At 36.6% G+C, this 24,333-nt stretch overlaps 1 protein-coding gene across 2 annotated transcripts in view; it reads left to right on the top strand.

Moving 5' to 3' along the window:
- Positions 1 to 24,333, top strand: part of LOC138306273 (GRIP1-associated protein 1-like) — an 81,402-nt gene that overhangs the window by 46,674 nt on the left and 10,395 nt on the right. Inside the window, exons 7-8 of one of the 2 annotated variants that reach the window (XM_069246686.1) lie at positions 20,296 to 20,440; positions 21,572 to 21,586. In XM_069246686.1, coding sequence (XP_069102787.1) covers positions 20,296 to 20,440; positions 21,572 to 21,586 — 160 coding nt within the window. The remainder of the gene's footprint in view (positions 1 to 20,295; positions 20,441 to 21,571; positions 21,587 to 24,333) is intronic. The other variant, XM_069246687.1, reaches the window with a different exon arrangement.

Genomic DNA, 24,333 nt, shown 5'->3' with positions numbered 1-24,333 from the left:
AAACGTAAACAGTTCACCTGTATAAATTTCACAAACACAGGGACTCGTCACACCGCGTAGTAAATAAACGAGCAAGTAAGTCAACAATCAAAAATTCAAATTAATTAATTAGTTAATTAGGGCCCCACGTTGGGCGCCAAATTGTAACGACTTGTTTCGCTACGACCGCAGTCATTAGCGTAGAGTAAGAATGATACAATTAATTTGTTTTGCTCTGGGTTCGACTGCCGCGTTAGCTTGCAGATTCCTATGTCTCGCTACAATATTCAAAGGTACTAGTGAGTATGGACAATGGACGACATCAAATTCATTTAACAGTTTATTAATATTTAACATGTGTAAAGGTGACAACAAGAAAATACCCGCGTGGCTCAGTGGGAAGTACTGTGAAATGGACAATTTTGCTGCTAATATTCTCACGTTTTCGCTACCAGAATTAACTCCTACCCATCAATGAAAGACCGAGCACGTGGCGCTACACACCGGGCCGATTATCGATAGTTTAACCTCCAATTTCACAAACACCGTTCTCCAGCGAAGATTCTCAAAATATCTCCTTAACGGTTAACCCCGAAACTCAACACAGGAGGCTCCCACTCTTTTCCAGCCTACCAACGGCTCTCAACACAAGAGTGAAGACTTTTACTTACTATCGAAACCCGTCTAAAAGCGAGACATGCCAAGTCCGACATTGCACAATTTCACAAGTATTTCAAACTCAAAAATATAGCAAAAATATCGACTGACAGCGAAAAATACACACACAGTAATGTTGATGCATTTCCATACTATACGATAACAGCAAATTAGGGAAAGGATGGGCGACAAATATATAAAAATTACATAGGTTTTCAAAAACACAACCCTCACCTCTCAAGGCCCGGTAGAAAAACTGAAAGCCTCGGCGCAGTCCCGAGATCTCGTGCACAGCAAATTCCCGCCAAAGTCTCGGTTAATATAATTTCCGGAATATATAGCAACGAAGCGCACCGCAGCTTCGTTACAATATGTACACTGTCTACCATTTAATTTCTTCAAAATGTTGATTTTTGTATTGCCCGCAATGACAGTTCGCAAAGACGATATTATGGTTTTACTTTGCCAACGGCAACAGCAGTGTTGTCGTCAACGTTTAACTTCAAAGTTCTGGGTTTAACTCTGTTTCTCAAAAAGTGTATGTCCGATCCCAACCAAACTTAACTAAAGGACAGCATTATCACCTCAATACACCCAATTGTTGTATGATTCATTTCAGGGTGTGGGATACAGAGGCTGTGAAACTTAGTGGTGCTAAACTATACTTAGCTCTTTTTCTTAAAAAGTACAAGTCTAATCCTTAACAACCTTGGAATATACAGTATAGCTAAAGGCCATTTTTATCACCTCCACACACCTAATTATTGTATGATTCAGATGCTGTAGGCCATAATTATGCTGCATTTCACTTTTCCTTCATTTTGTTTTACTTTCAATTTTTTAAAAATATTCCATAATAGTTATGTAATAAATCAACAATGCGGTAGCTATATATACAGTAAAACCTAACCCTATACACACGAAACAGCGCAGGGGACGCAAGGTAAATATATCGACGGAATACAGGTTATTCATCTACTTCAATGTAGAGGTTGGTCTCACGGACCGACAGTGCAGAAGAATGTCTGGGGCATCTTAAACTTAATGACAAAGCACAGCAAAGTCAGGCGGACATATGCGACATTTTAATTACCCCGATGCTTTCCAGGCAGCATTTTGGATTTCTCTTAGTTCGGAAGCGATTTATTCGATAGTTAATATCAAGTTTGAAAAAAAATATAAGTATACAAGACATAAATTGAGAGCGTATAGATAATGCATATGAGAAGGGCTTAATTCAATCGCGCAATCAGGGTGCAGGGGTCAGCCTAGTAACGGCGATGTCATGTCATCGCTAGGATTAATGCCACCTAATCCAAAATGGTCATAGCAAGGAGTACATTATTCTTATTATAGTTTAAATTTATCACAAATCATTTAAAGCACATTTACAACAATACATACTCACAAGATAATGTTGAATATAAACCCAAGTCATATGTTACATGGACAATATATGAAAATGAATACTTTCTAGTATGTCTGATTTTAGTATATGAATAGGGCGTTAAGGTTAGGCAACAAGTGTATCTATGTCGTTTACCCGAGTAAAGGTTACAAAATACAATTTTAACAACCCGGAAAACAGAAACCAAGCGACGCACTGATAAAATCATACTCTTGCCATATATGTTATGACTATTCAGTTTAGCATCTTTTCAATCAACTAACCATGTGTGCTAGCTCAGGCCATATTCGAATTGAAACGCAACAAAGATTTTTTTTAAAAACAAAAAAATTATATATTAAGGTTGAGTGGACGTCAGGCAAATAATCTATCTTCATTCTTCCATGCCTCTTTTTGCCATTTCATCAATGGCAATGGCTTTTTCTATTAACAAACGGATCAACACATTAACCAGATAGTTATTCATATTTAACACCACAGGCAAACACAAATAAAACACAAGGGCGAAGAATATTAACGAGAGACTTATCAATAAATTAAATGCCCTTACTGAAAATGGTTCCCGCCCTCCAAATAAAGTTTAATAATCAATCCAAACGACAAGATTAGGGGGCGGCTCGTCAGTATGTATGGGAATAATGAGATGACTATGGTACGGTTAATCGCCCCGTTGATTAATTTCCCTACAAAGCTTTGATAACCGCATACACATGGTAATACAAAGACTCCAAGATATGTGATTAGTACAATTATTTCATGTGCGGTTCATTCGGCAGTCGATGTGTGGCAAGTGACACAGGTAAAACACAAATTCTCAAGGGCCAAAGCACAATCTTGATCGAACAATACAATTGGGTAAATACTACTTTGAGTTGTGTGATAGAAACGTTGGAGATCCCTATTTTCTGTTCGCAGGGGGGAATAAAAATTGTATTCGACATCGGAAATAGCATATTCGAGGCTATTTCATTGAGCGGTATTTGATTTACAGTGATTCATCAACGGTTGGACCCATGGTCGGCGAGCCGAATACGACCAGTTCGACGAATAGGGGGTATTCGAGGAATCCGGGTTCGAGTTAGAGGGGTTTTACTGTATATAAAATATAAACTTTATTTATACAACTTATGTAAATCACTCTCGATGGCCCGGATGTAAGCGCGTGAGGGATCTTAGTGTGGGAGGAAACCGGAGTGCCCGGAGTAAACTCACGTGATCAGGCAGGTGACCCCTAACCTTTTCACGTCCATGCCAGGGATCGAACCCCAGCCGGCTAGGTGAAAGGCGAGTGGCTTAACCACTACACCACCCGATCACCCAGCTATATATATAGGGGCTAAACTTATAATTACACGTAACTCTTCTGGCTTTATAATAATGTCATAAAAGTATCTTGCGTTAATTTCATATGAAATTTTATGAAACTCATCCCAAAGTTTTAATTGAGCTGGCCAAGGTCGGCAAATTAAATAAACACTTCTGAGACTCATAAATTTCATATGGAATGATTGGTCATCAATAAGGTAATATATTTATTGTATATTTAACTATACAATGTATTTGTGGAAGGGGTATTGATATAACTGTTTCTCCACCCAATTACATAATACTGATTACCTAAACATTATACTGCTTTTCAGACTCTATCTTCAATGGCAGTTATGGAAGTGCTTTAGAGAATGAACTTGAAGCAGATCTCGAAATGCATCGAGAAAGGAAACAGAGAATCGACATTGCTCGCTACAAATGGACAAATGGTCGGGTGTTACTGAGCCATGCTTGTAACCAACTCAACACTGCTACAAAAGGATGGACCGAAATGAGAGGAATTAAATGGTAAATATATATGCAATACTAGAATCGCGAATGGAAATATGTTTACGTTCATTCATCACTTCTATAATTAATTTTTATTTGTTTTCATACTAAATCCGACTTTCTGATTGGCTGATACTTTTTCGTCATATATTATGAAGAAAAAAATCCGAGAATGGCGCGAATGACGTTTTAATTATAAGCATTGGTGTCACTATTCTTGAGCTTCATCGGGTTATGAAATTTATTTTGTTTGCATACAGTTTGCAAACAAAATTTCTTTCATACCCTGATGAAGTTCAAAAATAGTGACATCAATGCTTAAATATACCAACTTTTATTTGCATGCTATTTACTTTCACGAATTTCGCGATCGACTTAAATTCGCGATTTCAAATAAATATCCGCGAATTATTTTGATATATTAATTAGTATGACTGTTATAAAGTTCAAAATGGTCAGATAGCATTACAATGTTAATATTTGCTCAGAAATAATATAGGTGTATCTATATTCAAAGTAAAAGAACGATTTATACGTCAGTAAAATTAAACCTTATGATCCGAGCACATACAATTCGTGAGAATGAGACATAATTACACTGTTTGTGTGTGCCGCCAAGACATACCTGGCGGAAATCATGTACATGTATGCATATACAGGTGTACAAATATATATATATAATAATTAACAGCAAGGAGCGAGTGACAGGATAGTTTTATAGTGTGGACAAAGTTACAAGTAAGTTGGTTTTTAAGTCCAAGATGCATTAATTCAAAGGACTGACGTTGATATGCACTCATAGTTCATCAGTTTTCCTCTTGAGTCGCGGGTTGGTGTTCGCCGGACAGATGCGTGTCCGACTAATCGAAATTTGACAATTTTCCGATGTGTCCTTGGGTACATTACAACACTTCTACAATATGGTCTACGGTAAACTATATTCCAAAATAAAGATAAATAATCTAGACAAATGCCAGCTACATAACTTCAACAGTTATTTCACAAACACATTTTCCCCGTAATTGAGTTGTTTTATCTGGCCAATCGAGTTAATCACCTTGATTATATATTGGCATATATTGTCAGACGTGTTTAATACCTATGTACAGCTTCACTCGACATGAGTGTATTGTCCTGGACCAGACAGTATTATACGTGTAGGAATGAGAGAAAAATATTTCTCATAAAATTAAAATCAACTCGATTTCATTAAATGTCTTTTTATGGGATTAACATTTCATGAGTGAAGTGTGTGATCGTGAATTCGAGGCCCGGATAGGACATGAGTCATAATCAATAAAGTGTTATCCTTTGTAAAGGGAATTCCTAATCATCAACTATGGATTGGTGGCGACTTCAATCTCTGTGTTATTTCTTGGCTAGCAGATCACATTTCTAGTAATAATTAACCAAAATCCATGAGCGGACAATTTCTTTCTATGTTCAATGATCTGTAGCTTGAACTAAAACTTGACTTTCCAACTAGACTCAACAACACTCTTGATTTGTTCCTTTCCAATAGGCCAGCTCTAGTCAATACATGACTAGAGAAGGCGTTTCTAAGTTGAGATTACTTGTGCCTTATCCCTATTGTTATGTTGAACAATAAAAATATGTTTAAATCAATACATGTAAATGTAAGTTTTTGCCCGGATTGTCAGGGCGTCATATTGTATTGATAGATATCAGAATGTCCACCTCGCCTAAAAACAATCAAGAAGAACCATTACTACTCTGGGATAACGCTGATATCGATAAGATGCTGCAATTCTATATCAAGGATGGCTTGAACACTATTTTAACAGAAAATATTGATATCAGTCATAGATTTGACCTCTTCAAAAACAGTATCACTTCAGCCATAGAAAGTATGTCCCTAAACCAGCTCTCTCGTTTTAAATTCATAAATCCAAGGGCAAATAATCAACATAATTGATTATCGGATAAAAACGGAGAGCATATGACAAAGTAAGATAATCCGAAAACCCCACAAGCCTGGGAAAGATATTACGAAACATCAAATCAAGAATGCAAAAAGAAACCAGAAAGGCACGTAGTCAATATATGCAGAGAATCATCAGTCCTCAGGCAAAGGGAAACCCTAAACAAATTTGGAGATATATAAGGAGGAAAAACTGACTCTTGAACCATTCCGAACATTCCACCAAACAGAAACCATGCAGATGGCCTGCCATAGTTCAGACGAATCAAACAAAGCTAAGATACTTTATACAACTTCATTTACAACATCGAAGAAGACTCCGCCAACATCCCAAAATTCCAGACAGCCCATTTACTCCAATGCAAAGCTATCTTAGTTTATACTGAAAACGGTGTGTTCAAACTATTAATAAATATAAACCATTCACAAAGCACTGTGCCCTACTTACTGAAAAACGGTGTGCTCAATTAAATAATATAAACATTCACAAAGCTACTGGCCCTAAGTTACTGAAAATCGAGGTGTGCTCAAACTATTAAATAATATAAACATTTCACAAAGCTACTGGCTCCTAGTTACTGAAAACGGATGTGCTCAAACTATTAAATAATATAAACATTCCACCAAAGCATAAGCCCCTAAGTGGGTTGGGGGGGTGGGTGGCAGAAAACGGTGTGTTCCAAACTATTAAATAATATAGAACAATTTCACGAAAGCTACTGGCCCTAGTTTACAACTGAGACACGGTGTGCTTAAACTATTAAATAATATTAAGACCATTCCAGCAAAGCTACTAGCGCCGAGTTACTGAAAACGGTTGTGCTCATACTATTCTAAAAAATATAAAACATTCCACAAAGCAACTAGCCCTAGTTTACTGAAGAACGGGTAGTGCTCAAACATATTAAATAATATTAAACATCGACCAATAGAGCTGCCAAGCCCTGGGAGTTACTGAAAACGGATGTGCGTCAAACTATTAAAAAGATTATAAAGGCATTCACAAAGGCTACTAGCCCTAAGTTTACTAGAAAAACGTGTGCCCAGGAGGACGGGAATTAAGAATAATAAAACCATTCACAAATGCTACTAGCCCATTGATAACAGAAAACGGTGAGTATAGTTCAAACTATTAAATAATAATAAAACATTACACAAAGCTACGTGCCCGGAGAGTTTCAGTAGAGAACGGTGTTGATTGCGAGGCAGAACTATTAAATAATGTAGGGAGACATTCACAAAAGCTACAGGCCCTATGTTACTTGAAGATTGCGTGGTGCTCAAACTATTACATAAATATAAAAGCATTCACAAGACTTCTAGTCCCTAAGTTACTAGAAAACGGTATGGTGCTCAAACTATTAAATAGGGAATGTTTAAAGCATACCACAGAAGCTACTGCCGCTAGATTACAGGTGGGAGGAAGATCTGGATTGTGCCCAGATCTAGATTAAAAGATATAAAACATCTCACAAAGCTACTTGCCTTCTAGTAGGAGACTGGAAGATGGTGTGCTGACACAATTAAATAATGTAAACATTCACAAAGTTCTACTGGCCCTAGTAACTGAAAACGAATGTTCGCTCAAACTATTAAATAATGTAAACATTCACAAAGCTACTGGCCTCTAGTTACTGAAAATGGTGTGCTCAAACCTGTATATAAGATAAAAACATTCACAAAGCTACTTGCCGTAGTTACTGAAAAATGGTGTGCTCAAGACTATTAAATAATGTAAACATTCACAAAGCTACTGGGCTCTAGTAACTGAAAACGGTGTGTTCAAACTATTAAATAATATAAACATTCACAAAGCTACTGGCCCCTAGTTACTGAAAACGGTGCGCTCAAACTATTAATAATGTAAACATTCACAAAGCTACTGGCCCTAGTTACTGAAAATGGTGTGGCTCAAACTATTAAATAATATAAACATTCACTGACAAAACTACTGGCCCTAGTTACTGAAAATGGTGTGCTCAAACTATTAAATAATATTAACATTCACAAAGCTACTGGCCCTAGTTACTGAAAACGGTGTGTTCAAACTATTAAATAATATAAACATTCACAAAGTTACTTGCCGTATTTACTTAAAATGGTGTGCTCAAACTATTAAATAATGTAAACATTCACAAAGCTACTGGCCCTAGTAACTGAAAATGGTGTGCTCAAACTATTAAATAATGTAAACATTCACAAAGCTACTGGCCCTAGTTACTGAAAATGGTGTGCTCAAACTGTTAAATAATATAAACATTCACAAAGCTACTGGCCCTAGTTACTGAAAATGGTGTGCTCAAACTATTAAATAATGTAAACATTCACAAAGCTACTGGCTTTAGTAACTGAAAACGGTGTGTTCAAACTATTAAATAATATAAACATTCACAAAGCTTCTGGCCCTAGTTACTGAAAACGTTGTGCTCAAACTATTAAATAATATAAACATTCACAAAGCTACTGGCCCTAGTTACTGAAAATGGTATGCTCAAACTATTAAATAATATAAACATTCACAAAGCTACTGGCCCTAGTTACTGAAAACGGTGTGCTCAAACTATTAAATAATGTAAACATTCACAAAGCTACTGGCCCTAGTTACTGAAAATGGTGTGCTCAAACTATTAAATAATATAAACATTCACAAAGCTACTGGCCCTAGTTTACTGAAAACGGTGTGCTCAAACTATTACTAGTTCACAAAGCTACTGGCCCTAGTTACTGAAAACGGTATGCTCAAACTATTAAATAAATATAAACATTCACAAAGCTACTGGCCCTATCGTTACTGAAAACCGTGTGGGTGCTCAAACTATTAAATAATATAAACATTCACAAAGACTACTGGCCCTAGTTACTATTAAATAAATAAAACAATTCACAAAGCTACTGGCCCTAGTTTACTGAAAACGGTGTGCTCAAACTATTAAATAATATAAACATTCACAAAGCTACTGGCCCTAGTTACTGAAAAATGGGTATGCTCAAACTGAAAACGGTGTGCTCAAACTATTAAATAATATAAACATTCACAAAGCTACTGGCCCTAGTTACTGAAAACGGTGTGCTCAAACTATTAAATAATATAAACATTCACAAAGCTACTGGCCCTAGTTCCTGAAAATGGTGTGCTCAAACTATTAAATAATATAAACATTCACAAAGCTACTGGCCCTAGTTACTGAAAACGGTGTGCTCAAACTATTAAATAATATAAACATTCACAAAGCTACTGGCCCTAGTTACTGAAAACGGTGTGCTCAAACTATTAAATAATATAAACATTCACAAAGCTACTGGCCCTAGTTACTGAAAACGGTGTGCTCAAACTATTAAATAATATAAACATTCACAAAGCTACTGGCCCAGATACACAACAGAAACTCTATTAATTCTAACTGTAAATGACCTCTGTCGTAACCTTGAAACTAAAACCCAAACAGACATTACACTTTTAGACTTCTCAAAAGATTTTGGCGAAGTCCCTCACGAGAGGCTTTTGTCAAAATTTCACTACTATGACATTATAATATGTATAATCCTCCTGGATAAGATCATCCCTGCGATAACGTACCCAATTAGTCTTATGAAATGGAACAAAAGCAGACAAAGCCCCAGTTCTATCAGGGGTACCCCAAGGGACGATCATCAGTCCTTTACTATTTTTTGTACGTATCAATGACATCGTCGATTTGTTGTCATGTGACATTTAACTTTTTGCAGATGATTGACTTCTCTATAAGAACACCAAATCACTGAGAAATTGCAAGACACTACAATCTGACCTTGACAACAGCCAAGCATGGAAAGACAATGACAGATGAATTTCAATGCTGTATTATCAACATCACTAAAAGCAAATCTACCATCAAAATGATTACAAGTGATACACTGAAGTCCTTTGACCTTAGCTGGAGCAGTCACATCAGCTCCATTGTAAGTAAAGCTGACAAGACATTAGACTTCTTAAGTCGCAACATGTAAAACATATACTATACCCTTGTAAGACCTACTATCGAGTAAGACTTTTCATATTGGGACCCTCAATCTACAGATAACATTATGCTGCTAGAATCTGCTCAACGACGGACTGCTCGGTATGTATATAGCAACTGCAGGACTAGGGAGCCTGGCTATGTACCATCTATGATCCGTTCTCTAGACTGGAAGCCACTTTCACAACTGAGGGCCAAAGCCTGAGGCTTACCATGTTATACAAAATCGTAAATAAACACCTAGCAATAACACCAACAGACTACCTTACTATGGGCGACAGAAGACGCAACGGAGCCCACAGGTTCCAACACATCAGTGCTGTTACGTACAACTATAAATGCTTCCCTCGAACTATTATCACATGGAATTCTTTACCATCTGATATTGCTTGGTCTCCCGATTTAAATACCTTTTAAATCGACTGTCTCGAGCTTCAACTTCTCTCTCTACAGAATCCCATGCTTTAAATTGTACATAGTTTTAATGCTTTTTCCAGTTTACATCCAGAATAAATAAACACTGCCACGTCCACAAACATTTGAACCCTCTCCACAGTGTTAATTGCACTTTATCTTCAGAGCTCTGACACTTCAACAAAAGAAGAAGAAATTGCGCATTTTGATATGTCTAATTACTAAACACAATGTATCATATGCAACATGTGTAGTTGATCCAAAGGTTTGATTTGAATTTCCTGTTGAAATTGTAGTCTGTTGATAGTTATACAGGATCTCTCACAGTTGTTAGGTCTCTGCTACTTATAACACAAATCTGTTTACATAGAGCCTGTTCCTTGTTTCTTGATAGATATCAGTTATGTTTTATCGAGCGAGGCGGAAACTTTGATATATTTGCGAACCGTTGTATTTTACAGAGTTACTTGCCCAAACTGATGACATGACAATCAAAATGATATTTCAACTGTCGATGCTGCATTCCGATTGGTCAAAAGCGAGTAAAAATGTCAAAATTGAATGAAACTTTTGTGTTCACCGTTATACATTATATTTTATTTCGAGAAATTTAATGAATTAAAGTTATATCTCGTGCTAATTTCACTGTCACGATTTGTCGCTTAAACATTTGAAATTTGATCATGGACATGTAACTTGATGATTAAGCTCCCCAAAAGTATATGTCGGCCTATAAGAGAGCCGGAATCTAGGGATCATATATCCCTGGTTTTGAATCACTGCCATGTTCAGTACTTTCGGGTTTTGTCGGAATTCCGAATCGTATCACGTGACTGACGTCGACACGACCTGCACGTGGTGATCCAAGTAACTAGCGTAAGTGCACGTACATGTTTACGTTTTCCTTCTGGCTAATATGAGCATATCATGCTGGTATATGTCCACAGAGCGAGTATTTGAAACATCTAATATGTGTGTATCAAATATTGTAATATGCGATCATTATTTTCTTTGTAGATCGAGTCGACCTCATGTTTTGTTTACGAAAAATTGTTGACATTTTCTCTTGGTTTCTCGTGTTACTTCAAGATAGTCACGACGATATTCAGAAGAGTTCGGAATGATTCGGTATCTTTCGAGCCTATTTTTCACATGTAATGTTAAAAAGATTGTTTTTACTATTATGATAAAATACTTCCAGTGTTGCAACTTTAAAAAAGTGGTAAAATTAGAAAGTTTAAACCTTGGACAAATGGATAAAAATGTGTAACAAAAACACTGAAACAGTTTTCATTATGACAAAAAGAGCGAAAGTGGTAGACCATACAATTTTTGTTTGTTTAATATGCAGTGACATTCAGAAGCGTTACCAGGAGGCGACCATAGTGCGGAACAACTTGTTGGCAGCAATCCAGAACATGCAGAGTACACACAAGTATCTGGATAACATTCCATTTCCCTACTGTAAGCAAGCTGAGATAGATAGTCTAAGTCTTGCTACAGCTAATATATATACAGACATGACATCGGAAGATAGATCAATACATGCAGGAGAATGCTTTATCACAACCTATAAACGCTGTGCAGAATTGCTTAGATGGTTTGATACGGTAAGTATGGATTGTAAACTTGATTCCCTTTATCATACATATAGATCCATTTATCTCTATCTGTCTATCTGTCCGTGTATGTCAATTCTTCTGTTTCTCTATCCCATATTCTGACTGCATGTCATTCAGTAGTCCCTTTGTCTTTTTTTCTGTCCTTTTTCCTGACGTTTGTCTGTCTGTTCATTTTTAGCGTAGAGTTCTGCATTGATTGTTAACAGATTTGGCCAGAAACATCCTTAGGGGAAGGGAACAGAGTTTGTATACATTTTGGCCCTGATCCACCTGAGGCAGGAGGGGCGTGTCCCACTACGGGAATTAGAGGCAAATCTTTTAAATCGCTACTTGTCATAGTATTCTGCATGGATTTTAATCAAATGATTTGCCCAGAAACATCCTCTGGGGAAGGGAAACAGAGTTTGTATATATTATGGTGCTGACCCTGGGGACAGGAGGGATATGGCCTAATATGAGATATAGAGGTCAATGCTTTAAATCGCTAATTGCCATAGAGTTTTGCATGGATAGTATTCAAATTTAGCTATAAGCATCCTTAGGGGAAGTAGAACAAACAAAGTTTGTATAAATTTGGTTCTGACCCCCGGAGGCAGACGTGGCCCACAAGGAGAAATAGAGGTAAATAATTTAAATCGCTACTAGTCATAACAATCTGCATGGTTTTAACCAAATTTGTCCAGAAACATCCTAGGAGAATGGGGAACAGATCTGTATAAATTTTGGTGCTGACAACTTGGGGGCTGGAACGGTAGTGCCTAATAGGGGAAATAGAGGTAAAATCTTTAAATCGCTACTTGTCATGAGTTCTACATGGAAAATATTCAAATTTAGCTAGAAACATCCTTAGGGGAAGTAGAACAAACAAAGTTTGTATAAATTTGGTTCTGACCCCCGGAGGCAGGAGGGGCGTGGCCCACTAGGAGAAATAGAGGTAAATAATTTAAATCGCTACTAGTCATAACAATCTGCATGGTTTTTTCACCAAATTTGGCCAGAAACATCCTTTTGGGAAGGGGAACACAGTTTCTATACATTTTGGCTCTGACCCCGTCCTCTGGTGCAGATGATTGGGGCTCAAAAGGGGAAATAGATTTATTTTTTAAAATCCTTCAGAAGACAAATAATGATTCTGTTTACAGAACATTACTTAGTATTACAAACCAGGTGAGCGATACAGGCCCTCTGGGCTTCTTGTTACTTATTCTGTCTGTCTGTCCTGTTTGCATTCCGTGGGCCAGAGGAATGGGGCCAAAAGGTGTTAATTTTGCTGTTTTCATATCAACGGTTTCTTCTTCGATGCTTAGCATTTTATAACACTCATATTGCAAAGTGTGGGGCTCACCCACCCGAAGGGCGGGGTCAGAAGGTCAATTTGATAAGTAGAGCTGAAGAGTCCAGAGTAATGCCTTTTAACTTTGAACTATGCAGGTTATAAATGCAAAAAAGATTAAAATGAAGTGCCTAAGCTTGCATGATTACTTTAAACATTAGACTCGATAGGTTATACATATGACATTAGTGAAGGACCTTGTATGATTACATTAGACTCGATAGGTTATACATATGACATTAGTGAAGGGCCTTGTATGGTTACATTAGACTCGATAGGTTATACATATGACATTAGTGAAGGGCCTTGTATGATTACATTAGACTCGATAGGTTATACATATGACATTAGTGAAGGGCCTTGTATGGTTACATTAGACTCGATAGGTTATACATATGACATTAGTGAAGGGCCTTGTATGGTTACATTAGACTCGATAGGTTATACATATGACATTAGTGAAGGGCCTTGTATGGATACATTAGACTCGATAGGTTATACATATGACATTAGTGAAGGGCCTTGTATGGTTACATTAGACTCGATAGGTTATACATATGACATTAGTGAAGGGCATTGTATGGTTACATTAGACTCGATAGGTTATACATATGACATTAGTGAAGGGCCTTGTATGGTTACATTAGACTCGATAGGTTATACATATGACATTAGTGAAGGGCCTTGTATGGTTACATTAGACTCGATAGGTTATACATATGACATTAGTGAAGGGCCTTGTATGGTTACATTAGACTCGATAGGTTATACATATGACATTAGTGAAGGGCCTTGTATGGTTACATTAGACTCGATAGGTTATACATATGACATTAGTGAAGGGCCTTGTATGGTTACATTAGACTCGATAGGTTATACATATGACATTAGTGAAGGGCCTTGTATGGTTACATTAGACTCGATAGGTTATACATATGACATTAGTGAAGGGCCTTGTATGGTTACATTAGACTCGATAGGTTATACATATGACATTAGTGAAGGGCCTTGTATGGTTACATTAGACTCGATAGGTTATACATATGACATTAGTGAAGGGCCTTGTATGGTTACATTAGACTCGATAGGTTATACATATGACATTAGTGAAGGGCCTTGTATGGTTACATTAGACTCGATAGGTTATACATATGACATTAGTGAAGGGCCTTGTATGGTTACATTAGACTCGATAGGTTATACATATGACATTAGTGAAGGGCCTTGTATGGTTACATTAGACTCGATAGGTTATACATATGACATTAGTGAAGGGCCTTGTATGGTTACATTAGACTCGATAGGTTATACATATGACATTAGTGAAGGGCCTTGTATGGTTACATTAGACTCGATAGGTTATACATATGACATTAGTAAAGGGCCTTGTATGGTTACATTAGACTCGATAGGTTATACATATGACATTAGTGAAGGGCCTTGTATGGTTACATTAGACTCGATAGGTTATACATATGACATTAGTGAAGGGCCTTGTATGGTTACATTAGACTCGATAGGTTATACATATGACATTAGTGAAGGGCCTTGTATGGTTACATTAGACTCGATAGGTTATACATATGACATTAGTGAAGGGCCTTGTATGGTTACATTAGACTCGATAGGTTATACATATGACATTAGTGAAGGGCCTTGTATGGTTACATTAGACTCGATAGGTTATACATATGACATTAGTGAAGGGCCTTGTATGGTTACATTAGACTCGATAGGTTATACATATGACATTAGTGAAGGGCCTTGTATGGTTACATTAGACTCGATAGGTTATACATATGACATTAGTGAAGGGCCTTGTATGGTTACATTAGACTCGATAGGTTATACATATGACATTAGTGAAGGGCCTTGTATGGTTACATTAGACTCGATAGGTTATACATATGACATTAGTGAAGGGCCTTGTATGGTTACATTAGACTCGATAGGTTATACATATGACATTAGTGAAGGGCCTTGTATGGTTACATTAGACTCGATAGGTTATACATATGACATTAGTGAAGGGCCTTGTATGGTTACATTAGACTCGATAGGTTATACATATGACATTAGTGAAGGGCCTTGTATGGTTACATTAGACTCGATAGGTTATACATATGACATTAGTAAAGGGCCTTGTATGGTTACATTAGACTCGATAGGTTATACATATGACATTAGTGAAGGGCCTTGTATGGTTACATTAGACTCGATAGGTTATACATATGACATTAGTGAAGGGCCTTGTATGGTTACATTAGACTCGATAGGTTATACATATGACATTAGTGAAGGGCCTTGTATGGTTACATTAGACTCGATAGGTTATACATATGACATTAGTGAAGGGCCTTGTATGGTTACATTAGACTCGATAGGTTATACATATGACATTAGTGAAGGGCCTTGTATGGTTACATTAGACTCGATAGGTTATACATATGACATTAGTGAAGGGCCTTGTATGGTTACATTAGACTCGATAGGTTATACATATGACATTAGTGAAGGGCCTTGTATGGTTACATTAGACTCGATAGGTTATACATATGACATTAGTGAAGGGCCTTGTATGGTTACATTAGACTCGATAGGTTATACATATGACATTAGTGAAGGGCCTTGTATGGTTACATTAGACTCGATAGGTTATACACATGACATTAGTGAAGGGCCTTGTATGGTTACATTAGACTCGATAGGTTATACATATGACATTAGTGAAGGGCCTTGTATGGTTACATTAGACTCGATAGGTTATACATATGACATTAGTGAAGGGCCTTGTATGGTTACATTAGACTCGATAGGTTATACATATGACATTAGTGAAGGGCCTTGTATGGTTACATTAGACTCGATAGGTTATACATATGACATTAGTGAAGGGCCTTGTATGGTTACATTAGACTCGATAGGTTATACATATGACATTAGTAAAGGGCCTTGTATGGTTACATTAGACTCGATAGGTTATACATATGACATTAGTGAAGGGCCTTGTATGGTTACATTAGACTCGATAGGTTATACATATGACATTAGTGAAGGGCCTTGTATGGTTACATTAGACTCGATAGGTTATACATATGACATTAGTGAAGGGCCTTGTATGGTTACATTAGACTCGATAGGTTATACACATGACATTAGTGAAGGGCCTTGTATGGTTACATTAGACTCGATAGGTTATACATATGACATTAGTGAAGGGCCTTGTATGGTTACATTAGACTCGATAGGTTATACATATGCAAGTGAAGGGCCTTGTATGTTACATTAGACTTAGGTACATTGACATTAGTGAAGGCCTTGTATGTTACATTAGACTCGATAGGTTATACATATGACATTAGTGAAGGGCCTTGTATGGTTACATTAGACTCGATAGGTTATACATATGACATTAGTGAAGGGCCTTGTATGGTTACATTAGACTCGATAGGTTATACATATGACATTAGTGAAGGGCCTTGTATGGTTACATTAGACTCGATAGGTTATACATATGACATTAGTGAAGGGCCTTGTATGGTTACATTAGACTCGATAGGTTATACATATGACATTAGTGAAGGGCCTTGTATGGTTACATTAGACTCGATAGGTTATACATATGACATTAGTGAAGGGCCTTGTATGGTTACATTAGACTCGATAGGTTATACATATGACATTAGTGAAGGGCCTTGTATGGTTACATTAGACTCGATAGGTTATACATATGACATTAGTGAAGGGCCTTGTATGGTTACATTAGACTCGATAGGTTATACATATGACATTAGTGAAGGGCCTTGTATGGTTACATTAGACTCGATAGGTTATACATATGACATTAGTGAAGGGCCTTGTATGGTTACATTAGACTCGATAGGTTATACATATGACATTAGTGAAGGGCCTTGTATGGTTACATTAGACTCGATAGGTTATACATATGACATTAGTGAAGGGCCTTGTATGGTTACATTAGACTCGATAGGTTATACATATGACATTAGTGAAGGGCCTTGTATGGTTACATTAGACTCGATAGGTTATACATATGACATTAGTGAAGGGCCTTGTATGGTTACATTAGACTCGATAGGTTATACATATGACATTAGTGAAGGGCCTTGTATGGTTACATTAGACTCGATAGGTTATACATATGACATTAGTGAAGGGCCTTGTATGGTTACATTAGACTCGATAGGTTATACATATGACATTAGTGAAGGGCCTTGTATGGTTACATTAGACTCGATAGGTTATACATATGACATTAGTGAAGGGCCTTGTATGGTTACATTAGACTCGATAGGTTATACATATGACATTAGTGAAGGGCCTTGTATGGTTACATAGATGTGTTCTTTGTTGTTGTTACATTAGACTCGATAGGTTATACATATGACATTAGTGAAGGGCCTTGTATGGTTACATTAGACTCGATAGGTTATACATATGACATTAGTGAAGGGCCTTGTATGGTTACATTAGACTCGATAGGTTATACATATGACATTAGTGAAGGGCCTTGTATGGTTACATTAGACTCGATAGGTTATACATATGACATTAGTGAAGGGCCTTGTATGGTTACATTAGACTCGATAGGTTATACATATGACATTAGTGAAGGGCCTTGTATGGTTACATTAGACTCGATAGGTTATACATATGACATTAGTGAAGGGCCTTGTATGGTTACATTAGACTCGATAGGTTATACATATGACATTAGTGAAGGGCCTTGTATGGTTACATTAGACTCGATAGGTTATACATATGACATTAGTGAAGGGCCTTGTATGGTTACATTAGACTCGATAGGTTATACATATGACATTAGTGAAGGGCCTTGTATGGTTACATTAGACTCGATAGGTTATACATATGACATTAGTGAAGGGCCTTGTATGGTTACATTAGACTCGATAGGTTATACATATGACATTAGTGAAGGGCCTTGTATGGTTACATTAGACTCGATAGGTTATACATATGACATTAGTGAAGGGCCTTGTATGGTTACATTAGACTCGATAGGTTATACATATGACATTAGTGAAGGGCCTTGTATGGTTACATTAGACTCGATAGGTTATACATATGACATTAGTGAAGGGCCTTGTATGGTTACATTAGACTCGATAGGTTATACATATGACATTAGTGAAGGGCCTTGTATGGTTACATTAGACTCGATAGGTTATACATATGACATTAGTGAAGGGCCTTGTATGGTTACATTAGACTCGATAGGTTATACATATGACATTAGTGAAGGGCCTTGTATGGTTACATTAGACTCGATAGGTTATACATATGACATTAGTGAAGGGCCTTGTATGGTTACATTAGACTCGATAGGTTATACATATGACATTAGTGAAGGGCCTTGTATGGTTACATTAGACTCGATAGGTTATACATATGACATTAGTGAAGGGCCTTGTATGGTTACATTAGACTCGATAGGTTATACATATGACATTAGTGAAGGGCCTTGTATGGTTACATTAGACTCGATAGGTTATACATATGACATTAGTAAAGGGCCTTGTATGGTTACATTAGACTCGATATAGGTTATACATATGACATTAGTGAAGGGCCTTGTATGGTTACATTAGACTCGATAGGTTATACATATGACATTAGTGAAGGGCCTTGTATGGTTACATTAGACTCGATAGGTTATACATATGACATTAGTGAAGGGCCTTGTATGGTTACATTAGACTCGATAGGTTATACATATGACATTAGTAAAGGGCCTTGTATGGTTACATTAGACTCGATAGGTTATACATATGACATTAGTGAAGGGCCTTGTATGGTTACATTAGACTCGATAGGTTATACATATGACATTAGTGAAGGGCCTTGTATGGTTACATTAGACTCGATAGGTTATACATATGACATTAGTGAAGGGCCTTGTATGGTTACATTAGACTCGATAGGTTATACATATGACATTAGTGAAGGGCCTTGTATGGTTACATTAGACTCGATAGGTATACATATGACATTAGTAAAGGGCCTTGTATGGTTACATTAGACTCGATAGGTTATACATATGACATTAGTAAAGGGCCTTGTATGGTTACATTAGACTCGATAGGTTATACATATGACATTAGTGAAGGGCCTTGTATGGTTACATTAGACTCGATAGGTTATACATATGACATTAGTAAAGGGCCTTGTATGGTTACATTAGACTCGATAGGTTATACATATGACATTAGTAAGGGCCTGTATGGTTACTTAGAATATACATATGACATTAGTAGGCCTTGTTGGTACATTAGACTGATACATTGACATTGTAAGGGCCTTGTATGGTTACATTAGACTCGATAGGTAGGTTATACATATGACATTAGTGAAGGGCCTTGTATGGTTACATTAGACTCGATAGGTTATACATATGACATTAGTGAAGGGCCTTGTATGGTTACATTAGACTCGATAGGTTATACATATGACATTAGTGAAGGGCCTTGTATGGTTACATTAGACTCGATAGGTTATACATATGACATTAGTGAAGGGCCTTGTATGGTTACATTAGACTCGATAGGTTATACATATGACATTAGTGAAGGGCCTTGTATGGTTACATTAGACTCGATAGGTTATACATATGACATTAGTGAAGGGCCTTGTATGGTTACATTAGACTCGATAGGTTATACATATGACATTAGTAAAGGGCCTTGTATGGTTACATTAGACTCGATAGGTTATACATATGACATTAGTGAAGGGCCTTGTATGGTTACATTAGACTCGATAGGTTATACATATGACATTAGTGAAGGGCCTTGTATGATTACATTAGACTCGATAGGTTATACATATGACATTAGTAAAGGGCCTTGTATGGTTACATTAGACTCGATAGGTTATACATATGACATTAGTGAAGGGCCTTGTATGGTTACATTAGACTCGATAGGTTATACATATGACATTAGTGAAGGGCCTTGTATGGTTACATTAGACTCGATAGGTTATACATATGACATTAGTGAAGGGCCTTGTATGGTTACATTAGACTCGATAGGTTATAGATATGACATTAGTAAAGGGCCTTGTATGGTTACTTTATACTTCAGGTTATAAATACGACGATAACGAAGGATCTCCGTGAGGCTACAGACAATGCTGCTGAAGCTGAGAAACACCTGAGGGCCGAGAGGATGAGGCTGCTGAAGGAAATGGCGGATAAACAAAACGTTGTATTTAATGTAGACGAATCAGGTAATTATAACTTACAATTTTGTCAACTAATAATTAAAACATATGCAATTTTTGTTTTATCTCAGCATTATCAGATGGTGGACTATTCAAATCGCCTTTACTCTGTCGTCCGTGGTCCGTCCGGAAACAATGCTTGTTACCGCTGTTTCTCAAGCAGAACTCTACGTATATTTCTCACATTTTTCATACATGGTCCCTTTGGTCCCTAGGAAAGTACGGAAGGGATCTGTCTCAAATTTCATGTGCAGGTTACATTTCCCTAGGACCTTATTTTGTGCATGTTGCATCGTTGGACCGATTGGTGAACGATATGGCTGACTGGCCGCCATCTTGGATTTTGCTAGTTGAAGTTTGTTACTGCTATTTTTTCATAAAGTACTAATTTAATAGCGATCTGTCTCAAATTTCATATTCAGGTCTGGGATCGATCGATAAACAAGATGGCTAACAGGCCGCTATCTTGGATTTTGATAGTTGAAGTTGTCACCGCTATTTCTTAGAAAGTGCTGAAGCGATCTGTCTTTTACAATTATTATGTAGTCAAAACATGAAATGTAAAGAAAAGATCCCTCTTTCCATTGTTATACCTGGATCATTCTTTGTTGGGCGCCACGATCCCTCCTCTATCTGACATGGCATGTTTAGGTACAGTAGTTATTTAAGGATGGAAAGAGACACTTTTTTCCTGATATAAAATATAATGCTATGCTCAGTCAACACCAGAGTGTAGTTACTGTAACCCACAAGTAAGGACAGATAATGCCTTTAATGTGTTTAATATCAACTGATGCTTTTCTTATTCTGCTCTTCGTACCTATACACATATAGATATCTTATTGGGCATGTTACCATGTGAAAATCATAAATTAATGAATTTGTTTATGCTTGAATAAATTAAAAAAAATTATGATAACCTTACATTTCTAAACATTATTAACTTTTAAGCTTACTGTATGATAAAATTTATAATAATACCATATGAATATCTCTTTGCGTCTAATAAAATTTATAATAATACCATATGAATATCTCTTTGCGTCTAATAAAATTTATAATAATACCATATGAATATCTAATAGCGTCTAATTGGATGTTGTCTACTCATTTTAAACGCCGTATATTAATTGAAAGCTTTGAACAGAGGAGGTACGTATTTTGCAAAATCTATTCCATTCACATCCTCAAGTAGTGTTTAGTGAACCATGAACAGTTGTCATATTTGATTAACATCATATGCGCATGGCTTCCGTTACAAAGTACTACGCGTCCCATGTATGCGATGTGCAGCGTGTGTATGAAGTACGCGCGGTGCGTATTTTGCGAGACTGCGGTATATATTCGTGTTGTGTATTCTTATGTAATGGGAGAGTAGTACACAAAGCCATAGACACAGGATGTTAATCAGATTGGAGCAAATCTTTTAGTTCATTCATGGGCATTCTACAGTAGGCTTGTACACTGCACTAATAGCCGTATTGTTGCATTTTCGTTCCCGCATACAATTGTATATATAAGCACCGTCCTATATCATTAACATTGGAATAAGTCCTGTTCTTGTCAATTCTATTGCATTTTGAACTAATTAAGCATTACCTTATGTAGTTCGTATACAAATTAAATGAATATTTTCATTTATTACACGATTTTAGTACTTTAAATGTTGAACCGAAAGAAAGAAAATATGATTGGAAAAATATGTCTTTTACGAAGACTTACGAAGACTTGATGTCAAGTATCATTAGATGTGTGTATATAATTGAGTACACAATTTAAACAAATACTAATATATGCATGCTGGCCCTGCTTGCACAACACTTCATAAGTCCCTTCTCAATTCTTAACTTTAAGCATATGCTTAAAATTGGCTTTCACAATTAAACGTTCTTTATTCTCCATTCTCAAATTTAGATTGAAAACGGGGCGATATTTGAGAAGGGTCATAAGCATTCTCAAGTCTGTAATCTCGTTCTTAAATATGGCGAACAGGCATGCATAAGGTCTGCATCGTCTGCATTATATTTGGTCCTGTCAATGTGAGTAGATGACATCAACATCCGCTGAAAATGTTTCAAAAAGTTGATTTATGAGACTAATTTTGTTCCAGTTATGTAAAATCATGGAAATGACACTAAGCAACAATGAGCGAGATCTAGCCTAACTTACAAAAGTCATCCTACTTGTGCCTAAGACTAAGAACCTACCGTAACTTAGGCATTCTCTGTCACTTTACAGTATCTACAATCTATCACTTTTTATTACATAATTTGTTTACACCAATCTATATATGAAGAAATATGATATTTTCAACTATTACACCGACCGTTCAATAAAACCTTGTTATATTGCACGGTTCGAAGTTATATTGCACGCTTCCATGGAAACGTTATATTGCACGGTTCGAAATGTTATATTGCACGGCTTTAGGAACACCTCGCTGTTGTTGTCTGGTTTTGTAGAAAACTTCCGAGGAATTGCGAGTAACAGTGAGTTACGTTATTATGACGTCACAAAGGTTCACTCTCAATTTCGCGCTGGATTTATAGATCTCGAATCAAGCACGTCATGTAGACGTTTACTGTACCGAGTAAAGGACGGACACGATGAATGTATTAGATCAAAAGGCTGCAAGCAGGTCTAATAATGTGAAAACAGACAATAAGACATCCAAACCGGAGTTACAACGTGATGTACGTGGGCTATACGTCAATCTTCAATAGGATATTAAGGTGTTTTTTCCGTACGATACGGTGTTGGTGATTTTGTTAAGTGATTGTCGTATTCGTTTTATAAAAAAAATATTCAACTGAAAAACTGGTGATTATGTAATAAAACAAATATTCCATGGTTACTGTGCCCTAGTTCATAATATTTACCCCTCGGTGATGGTAATCAACAAATGTTATATTGCACTCGGCCTTTGGCCTCGTGCAATATAACATTGTTGATTACCATCACCTCGGGTTAAATATTATGAACTAGAGCACAGTAACCCATGAAATATTTGTATAGTAGCTGATGTGTCCTTCCGATGTCGAACCATTGTTGCCATTGGTTTCTCCTCAAATCAAACACTCAAATGCTGTTTCAAATAAAATTCCGAAAGAATCAATTAAGCTATATATTTAAGTCTCGCAAACTTATAAAGTAAAGACTGTCAGAGCCATATAGCGATGACCGATCATTGTACACCTAAATGTCGCCAAGGACACGTATCTCTGATATTCAAACTACTGATGTCAAAAGCCTTCGACATCCACCAATTCAATATGAACGTTATCTTGTTACTAAACACAATCTGTTTGTACAATTCCTACAACAACATAACTGTAAAATATTCATAATATTCATGGTCGGTAACACTGTATGCCTATCGGTATAAAGAGTCTCATGTGTTGGAAGATTTGTCTCCCTTTATTTTACCATGCAATATATATACGTCCAAATATATCATATGTGTTGTTTTGATTTAGAGAAAAAAACTGCAGTTGATAGTGAAGCAGTAAACTATCAAAATCTCAAAACCTATTTATATGCGAAAATGTGTTTTAAGTATCTACTCTTGCAGAAAAAGGAATATATTTTTATCATATAAAAAGATTATTTGTTCAAAATTCAACGACTTCATCAGACAAAAAAGATAAAATCTCCCTGTTTTGTATTGTATCAATATATAATTGTTTAATATTTTATTCAAACAATTATCGGATATATAATTAAATTAATCGCATACCGGCATTTACAGTAAGTTGTAATTGATATAGCTATGATGCCCCCTAACTCCCAAGTAGCCTAGTAACTAGCATACATGTACGCATACATATAGATAAGAAACATGTATCCCCGAAGAAATATGAAGTACTTAGAGTAAATCAAAGTTTATTCTCACGTTTATC

This window comes from Argopecten irradians, chromosome 13, assembly GCF_041381155.1.
Source record: "Argopecten irradians isolate NY chromosome 13, Ai_NY, whole genome shotgun sequence".
NCBI classification, from domain to species: domain Eukaryota; kingdom Metazoa; phylum Mollusca; class Bivalvia; order Pectinida; family Pectinidae; genus Argopecten; species Argopecten irradians.
Note: the sequence above shows the minus strand (reverse complement) of the source record. Positions and strands in the feature narration are given on the sequence as shown.